The sequence below is a fragment of the Morone saxatilis genome, unplaced genomic scaffold (genome assembly GCF_004916995.1).
Source record: "Morone saxatilis isolate NCDOM2014 unplaced genomic scaffold, NCSU_SB_2.0 Contig11, whole genome shotgun sequence".
Taxonomy (NCBI): domain Eukaryota; kingdom Metazoa; phylum Chordata; class Actinopteri; family Moronidae; genus Morone; species Morone saxatilis.
The window spans coordinates 17,879,033-17,887,010 of NW_023339663.1; the positions used below are offsets into that span (position 1 = coordinate 17,879,033).

Sequence of the window (7,978 nt, forward strand, 5' to 3'; positions counted from 1 at the left end):
CTATCTATCTATTATCTATCTATCATCTATCTATTTATCTATCTATCTATACAGAGTTTGCACGACGTTTTGTTGTGTTTTTGTGTTGTTGTACTTCTCTCTTTGAAGCAGGGATTCAGTAGCAACATGGGCACCTTTATTCACACCTGCTTAACAGATTCATGACTCTTATCTATTTAATGTTTCCTACAGTAGTAATAGTTTTAACCTAATTTCGCAACCTAGACAGGCGGCCGTCTGAGGTTGCGCTGTAGTTGCGACAGTGTCGTAAAGCGCCAATGTTGTGACCAGTCGTCCTCGGAGCGAAGCTGTCAGTCGCCCTTCAACACCGAAACAGTGCTTTCCTCGGCCAGAACAGACCCCACGAGTCCACCCTATCGTTAAACCATGGCAGGGACAATTGCACGGAAAGCTATTGACCACCTGAAGAGCAAAGAGTTCAGGGAATATTTGATGAGGTATGTGGAGGAAGCTACTAGCTATATTATAATCTGTTAGCTCGTATGCTAAAGTAGCTAGCTAGTCGAGTCATTAGGTTAGATAACATTGACCCGCCGGCTGCTTTTAACGCCCTGATCTGTCCAACCAGGGTTGTAAAATAAAATCCCTCGGTACATGTATAACAATTTGTGTGTTACTGTCTGTAGCATTGGCGTTGTTCTTCTCTGCTAAAGCTAGTTTTCAAGGACGACTGTGCTTTCTGTAGCCCTCGTCGGTAGCACTTCAAGAGTCTGGCTGTAATTGGAGGGAAGAGTGTTTGTAAAACATTATCCAAACTAAACTATAGTCCCGTTGGAGGGATATGTTGTGAGTTGCTGTAGAAACACAGAAAACAACACGTAAGCCTACGCGGGTCATAACTTGTAAGAGGCTCTAATTTACTTGCATGGAGCTACTTTGCCTCTAATGTGGCTTTAGAGACAAAGACAAACAGAGAGAACTGCTTTCATTACTTTCTGACAAGGTGTCAGGACTTAACTTAGTTTAGTGTGTACACAATGCTCTGGTGGTGTGTGTACTTGCAACAAACTGGCTGCATGCTTAACATTTAGAGCAAAGGCTGAATTATAACACAGTGATGCAAGAGGCCATCTTTGTTTACATTTGTCACAGATAGCGATTTTTGAGGAGCTATGATCTGTAATGTTCTGAAATTCAAGTGAAAGTCAAACAAAGGCCCTGTAGATGTGGCTGAGGCACACATTATAATGGTTTATCTTACCGTTTGCACCATTTCTGGTGTGTCTTTGGCTTTCTGACAAAACAAGAGTCTGTTCGTAGAAAAGACACATTTGACTACACCTTAAGTGTAGTCAAATGTTTTCATCGAGGTACTGAAATGTGACCTTATTTATTATAACCTAATTAAGCAATGTGGATTCCTGGGTTCTTAAAATTGTACTAGTCCTCTCGTCATTTGTGAATTGCCTGAAACAACCACATGAAGTATTTTAGGTTGCAGTAACTATCGTGACCTAGCTCATATCAGTCTAACTTATCTGTATTGATGTTCTCCTCTCTTCTATGTGCCCCTGGAAACATTCAACAGCACGGTAAGTACCTATCCATCTGTCTGTCAGTGTTTCTGTTTCTGTCTGTGTCTCTCTGCTTGTTTGTCTTTGAACGTTTGTGCTGTACAATATAGTCATACCAATTATTTGCCACAGAGCGTGTGTTGGCTATCCTTTATTTTGGAACTCACAATACTAATAAACTATATTTTGTCACTTTGTGTGTATGTGTCAGCATTTCTGGGGTCCTGTGGCAAACTGGGGTCTTCCTATAGCCGCCCTCGCAGATATGAAGAAGAGCCCTGAGATCATCAGTGGCAGGATGACCTTCGGTAATACACACACACAGAGACACGTGTGCTGATCTGATCTGACCCAGATGTACACATGCAGGGCACAAGGGTTAGGTTTATAATTATAATTTTTACTTTCAAGGTTAATGGGAAATAAGAGATTATTTAAAGTAAACTACAACTGCGCCGTCCCTTTTTCTCCTTCTCCTAATAGCCATATATGAAACATTTGTACTGATAGATAGACTTTGTTAGTCTATAATCTATTTTCTTGTGTGAAATTAAGTTAGGTGACATTATGTTGCATGTTTGGAGCAGAATAAGAAGTGTCCAGCAGTAAGCGGTTAATGAGAAGACACTGCTGTAATAAAATATTGCCTATGTGTTTTCTCCCTCCTCTCAGCTCTTTCCTGCTATTCACTGCTCTTCATGAGGTTCGCTTACAAGGTGCAGCCACGCAACTGGCTACTGTTTGCTTGCCATTTGACCAATGAGACAGCGCAGCTAATCCAGGGAGGGCGTCTCATCAAATACAAGTAAGCAACATTTTATTCATTTTTTTCCCCTGTTGTCATAATGAACAGAGTAATCAAAATATAATTCTACTGCATGTTCTTTGCAAGGCTTAAGGAATATTTGTGATGTTATGTAGGTGGCTTAATAGGCTACTATTATACCATTTGCTTTGTCATTAACTTTTAAAACAGGTCTTCCTTTTTTGTTTTTGCATGTTATTTGTGATTACAATAATGACCAAAAATATTATTTTCAACCTGGTCTTCATGTTGACCACCATGACTTTTGACCCAGATCAACATTTCATCAATGACTAAACTTAAGAGCAATATTCTTAAAGGGAAACTCAGAGTAGCATGCCTTCAGAACGTGATATGATAGGGAGATTTAGGATAATTAACAGAATTGTATGCACACTGACTGTTTGTATATCATTTCAGCATGGAGAAGAAGATAAAATCCTAGTGGCAGAGTGGCACCATGCAGCTTCAGCGGACTCCTAAACCTGCACATCAAAACCCATACATCTAAACATCTTAATTGATGATTAAAACCGTGGCACCATTTTTTAACCTGACAGTTCACCATTATGAAGTTTTATTTCCTTTTTACTACACAAACAGAACAGTGCAGATAGTTTCCTCCAAGAATGAAGGTCAACTGCTGTAATTTATTTTGAGATGTTTGCAACATTCAACATGCCACACAAAAATATAATGTGGGTGAATGTACACTCAGCTTACAAGCCTGAAGGTTATATGCGTTGCACACTGGATCCTTTGGCTGTTGCACACTTTGAAACTAGGATGAATAATTCCTTATTTACTAATCATCTAACTTCAGGTCATCAGCATTAATATTTTTATTACCTTCTTTTCTGCTTGGTAATTGAAATATTAATGGTATTTCATAGAGAACTTAGCCTGAGGTCCATTTGTGCTAGTATGTCCACAGCATGGCAAATTATCACCGGCCTAGCATATGGACTTTCACTCATTAACCGTTGCTTAAACATAGAGGACACACACATACAGAGCAAAGCTTTTAGTTTGTTATGCTGTGGAGCAAGTTATGCAATTTGACATGGTTTTACAGCATAATGAATGATGATTATTTAAACATGTTTAACTCACACAAAATAAATACATTTGTCTTTTTTTATGTGGTGAAGCTGCCCACACTGTACAGCTGTACAATCAGAATGAGAGCATATTGTACAAGACAAGCTGCTTCTGTCAGTGCTGACCAAACATGTACTGTGAGTTTTTGTCATATGTCATTCACATTAATTTATTGACATTGTATAATCCACATTACTTTTCCCTGATTAATGATTTGATCCTCTGGGTTTGTGAAAATAAACTGGATATAATGAACTTAAACACAGTTCAGAGTGAGTTATTGTTTTTCATTAAGTTGAGTTTTAATTTGATTCCTGTTTGTCTCTTAAGTCTTGTTCCATGGTCATTGTTTGGACCAGGTAACCTTTACAATGTCAGATAGTTCACCAAGGTAATGTCAAGGAGGCCACCTCTGTATTTAACACTTGGCTCTGCAACCCAATGTCCTTGTTAAATAAACACCAAACACATCTTTTCAATAAGGATAGTTTAATCAATTACAATGCATTATAATTTATAAACTGAAGATGTTCGTTTACAAGTAGCCACTGACTATACTGTTACTGTCAGAGATATGTAGTTGAGTAAGATGTATATTATTTGAACTGTAGCGTAATACAGTAAGGTTGCAAAATATGGAAATACTCAAGTACCTTAAAAATTGTACATTAGTGAGCTACAATACTAGTGAGTAGTGAATTTATTTATTTATAACTGATACCTTGGGGACACACAAAGGTTCAAGTAAATAAGATGGACTGATACTGACTTACTGGGCAATAAATGGTTGTCTGGTTTTTGTGAGAATAGCAGAGCTGGAGACACTTTGACATGTGAGGAGATAACCCACCTAATTCCAGCAGATGGCAGTAAAACAAAGACAGCTGCAGTCGCCACGACGAAGAAGAAGAAGACCAACATGGCGTCCCTCGGCAGTGATGTTTGGAGAGCTATCTGCGACAAATTCACCAACGCCCAAACCCTTACTGAATCACGAAATGACCCAGAAAACGACCCGTTCCGGTCCAAATACAAGGCCAGGGAGCTTCTCAGAGAGATATACTGCTCGCTGAAGAATTTCGAGGCCGTCGACGGTGAAGAGGATGTCGACGGTGAAGAGGATAGCGGCGGAGAGAGCGGCGACCAGCGGCCCACAGAGCCGCCAGTGGACGGGCAGAGGGAGGATGTGTTCGGGCAGGGCTTCAGCGGCGACTCGCCAGCCGGGCTGCGGGTCGCTAAACTCGGGGCCATTGAGTACTATCTGGGCGTCAACCATATCGACACAGAGGAGCTGTCAGCCGGGCAGGAGCATCTGATGAACTGCATGAAACTGCTGGAGAGATGCAGAGTGTCATCCGAGAATGTGTCGCTGTTCATCCATGCCAGGGTATCTGTCTGTCTGTCTGTCTGTTACCCCAATAATGCTATAACGCTGACTGACTGACCTTCATAACCAGGCTGTCACTGTCCCCAGACATTAGCACAAGTTGTATACAAACAGCCATGCTCACTATAGCCAACATTAAGCCCAACCAGCATTTCTAAATAAAAAAATAATGTTTAAAAACATACTACGAATCAACCACCACGAACCAATTGAGTATAATAGTGTTAAACCCCTAATTAAATTGGCAATGGCATCATCAATAACGCCATTTCTTGGAGCGGTCTGGGCCTGTGTTTACCACAGCTAGTACCACCACTCCCCTTCTTCGCACATATCAAACTATTTATGCTTTATCGTAGTTATTCACACGAATCACAGTCCATCAGATCCATCAGGGTGATTTTAAAAAGCCTTGTAAACAGAGTAAGTTCTTGCTTATCCAAATCAATTTGTGTTATGTAGAACCAGTTGGGCATCCTTTGGGCAGGCCGCGATGAGACGGAGACAGCTCAGGGATTCCTTGAAACAGCAGAATACATCTACCAGCGTTATATGAAGGAGGTAAGGTCGCTTTCCTGTGTCACTGAAGCTGCTGGTGCATTGATTTGGTTAGCTACAGGAGGAATGAGAATACAGTTGTTATCTATTGTCTCCCAGCTAGTCCATCGTATGACTCATGATAAACACTTGACAGGGTACACCATGGTGATGTGGGAGACAGATTAGTGAGAGATAATTCACCTGTCTGTCAGGAGCCAAGGCAGAACGTTGCATTGTTGTGTATTTAATACAGAAAGTCACGTACATGCTGTGGACATTGCATTTTTCTGCATTATTTAGGTTGCCACATTATCCTTAAAACGTATCCCAACTCTCAAATTAGTGTGAATACAGTGCATTAGACAGCAACAATGGTAGCAGTTTTGCATGCAGTGTTGCTCAAAATGTGTGTCAGTCACTGTAACTTGTTGACGCCAGCACTCAAAAGAGAATTACAAATTGAACAGAGACGTATTAGCTTCTTGCAGCGAGATTGTGGAACCAGCATGGCTGCAGTTGAACATTACAAGGGTCAAATCCTTTTTATCAGCAGCCACAGTTGATGTGTTTTCTTCTCTGTCTTTTTCAGGATGGGAGTCCTCCCACTGATATGACAGACTACTTTACTACTGAGGAGAAGCTGCTCACACATCAGGACAGGACCAAGAGGTAACTCCAGACATTCATACAGAGGCCACACGAACTCACACGTACAATTACAGACTTACTACATGTTTATTTTGTCCCAAAGTTTGCATGATAGTGGTTATTCATGCAGCAAACTCTGGCTTTAGTTTTATGTTTCTCTGCTATATTCTGCCCTTCCATTTACCCATTCTCCCTTTGACTTTCTCCAATTTTCCTTTCTCAGGTTTGAGTTGGCTTATACTCATACCATGTACTATCTTGCCCAAGTCTATAAAAACCTTGGTGAGTCTGATCTTGTTTCAGTCAAATAAGTAGAACAGTATTCAGTATACATTTAGTGGTTTGTGTAAATTAGAAACTTAAAAATGTATTAAATGTATCTTTGATCCTTTAACATCCACTTTAATCTAATGAGGAGTCTCTTGAAGTTGCATAATATCTATTGACATTTACAAATTCATATTTATCTATGTGAATATAATGAAGCTGGAGTCTTAGTATGTTCATGTTCTGCTCTATTTGATGATAGTCATATTAACTTTAGTGTTTTGTCTCCCAGGTGAGACTGAGCGTGCTGCCACCTACTGCCACACTACCCTGCAGAGACAATTGCAGTTAAATCAGTTCAGTCCAATGGAGTGGGCTCTCAACGCTGCTACACTATCACAGTATTACATCACTAAGGTAGTTTAAAAATGTATTTAAATTGATTGGAAACAATTGATTCAAAACCTCTAATCTAAAATAATTTTGCATCTGTTTTGCTTTGCTTTTTACACATTTTCACCGATCTGGAAATGTTTGACTTGTGATTAAAATTTTTGACATGAAGTCAAATCAGTTTGATAACATGAAAAGAATTTTGATTGTAATAATGATACATTGTGTTAGAGCTGCTCCAAGTGTTCGCTAGTGCTGTCACAATAGATTGTTTTTAGTGTAAGTAATGGGAGGTCCATTTAATGATTCCAGGGCCGATACATGGAAGGCAGACATTGCCTCTCAGCAGCTACTGTCATATCAGGTTTGGCAGGAGAGGTTCCTTCTGAGGCCGCAGCACAGGAGAGTAAGTATCTATCCAAACCTTTCATTTATATGCATAAAAAAAGCATATATGTATTTGCTTATTTCCTGTGTATCCTGCAGCTGTAGTCAAGTGCAGTTGAGTCAGACAGGAAAGAGCTGTGTTGCAAAGCATTTCTTCACTTGTGTGGCAAACCCTACCTCCATTTTGCTTCTTCCTCCTGACTGCCTCTCACTTCATCGTTACATATCTTAACATCTTCTCCTTCTGTCCGACCCAGGTGAGACAGAGAGTGAGCGCAGGGAACAGCTCAGACAGAAGAGGGCAGAGATTGCGAGATGTTGGATCAAATACTGTCTCAACCTCCTGCAGGATGCGAAGAAGTTGCTGGAGGTACTGCGTGGTTGAATGTGTGGGCACTTTTGTGTGGTGTTTATAAAATATTTATACTCCAGTACAACATGTGACTGAAGCCTCAAGTCATGAGACTCAAGTCCACACCTCTCATACAAAAAGTGATAGCCACTATGGCAGAAGGAAAAAGCACACTCATAAAAACCTCATTTATTAGCAGAAAATAAGTTTGCCCCCGAAATGTAGCACTTAAATTAAAATATTTTTAAGTATTACCACTTTAAATCTCCTGTTTTTGGTATGTCCAAACCTTGAAAGGCCAGTTTGTTGATGTAGAGTATTTGTATATCTGTGTGTTTACATATCTAAGTTACTGTTTACCTGTCGACATGTCTGTGTGTATCTGAGCTTAGATCTACATACCTATAATGCGTGTGTCTTAAAATGTGTTTGTATGTGTGTTTGTGACCAGGACAACATTGGGGAGCTGGATACTGATCGCCAAGAGGAGCTGAAGAGAGCGAGGAGACGTGAGGAGGAGGAGGAAGAGAAGGGCCGGAAGAATGCTCTGCTGTTTGGCTCTG

General features: G+C 40.3%; 2 protein-coding genes across 2 annotated transcripts in view; both read left to right on the plus strand.

The window, feature by feature from the left end:
- The first annotated feature begins 266 nt into the window (after positions 1-266).
- Positions 267-3,706, plus strand: mpc1 (mitochondrial pyruvate carrier 1). Its single transcript, XM_035652377.1, has 5 exons — positions 267-458; positions 1,550-1,553; positions 1,747-1,843; positions 2,208-2,340; positions 2,761-3,706. The coding sequence occupies exons 1-5, from the start codon at positions 388-390 to the stop codon at positions 2,783-2,785; spliced, it is 330 nt and encodes a 109-aa protein (XP_035508270.1). The 5' UTR covers positions 267-387; the 3' UTR covers positions 2,786-3,706.
- Positions 3,707-4,102: 396 nt separating this feature from the next.
- The window catches only part of kifbp (kinesin family binding protein), a gene marked incomplete at its 5' end in the record, with an annotated part of 7,034 nt that continues 3,158 nt past the window's right edge, over positions 4,103-7,978 (plus strand). Inside the window, 8 exon segments of the mRNA XM_035652378.1 lie at positions 4,103-4,828; positions 5,291-5,389; positions 5,958-6,037; positions 6,240-6,298; positions 6,576-6,700; positions 6,989-7,082; positions 7,321-7,433; positions 7,867-7,978. Coding sequence (XP_035508271.1) covers positions 4,361-4,828; positions 5,291-5,389; positions 5,958-6,037; positions 6,240-6,298; positions 6,576-6,700; positions 6,989-7,082; positions 7,321-7,433; positions 7,867-7,978 — 1,150 coding nt within the window.

Excerpts from the sequence above, each read along its gene's own strand:
- mpc1 (XM_035652377.1), top strand. The coding sequence starts at position 388 with ATGGCAGGGACAATTGCACGGAAAGCTATTGACCACCTGAAGAGCAAA. Across the intron at positions 1,844-2,207 it reads CAGTGGCAGGATGACCTTCG|CTCTTTCCTGCTATTCACTG; the intron begins GTAATACACACA and ends CCCTCCTCTCAG. Across the intron at positions 2,341-2,760 it reads GGGCGTCTCATCAAATACAA|CATGGAGAAGAAGATAAAAT; the intron begins GTAAGCAACATT and ends ATATCATTTCAG.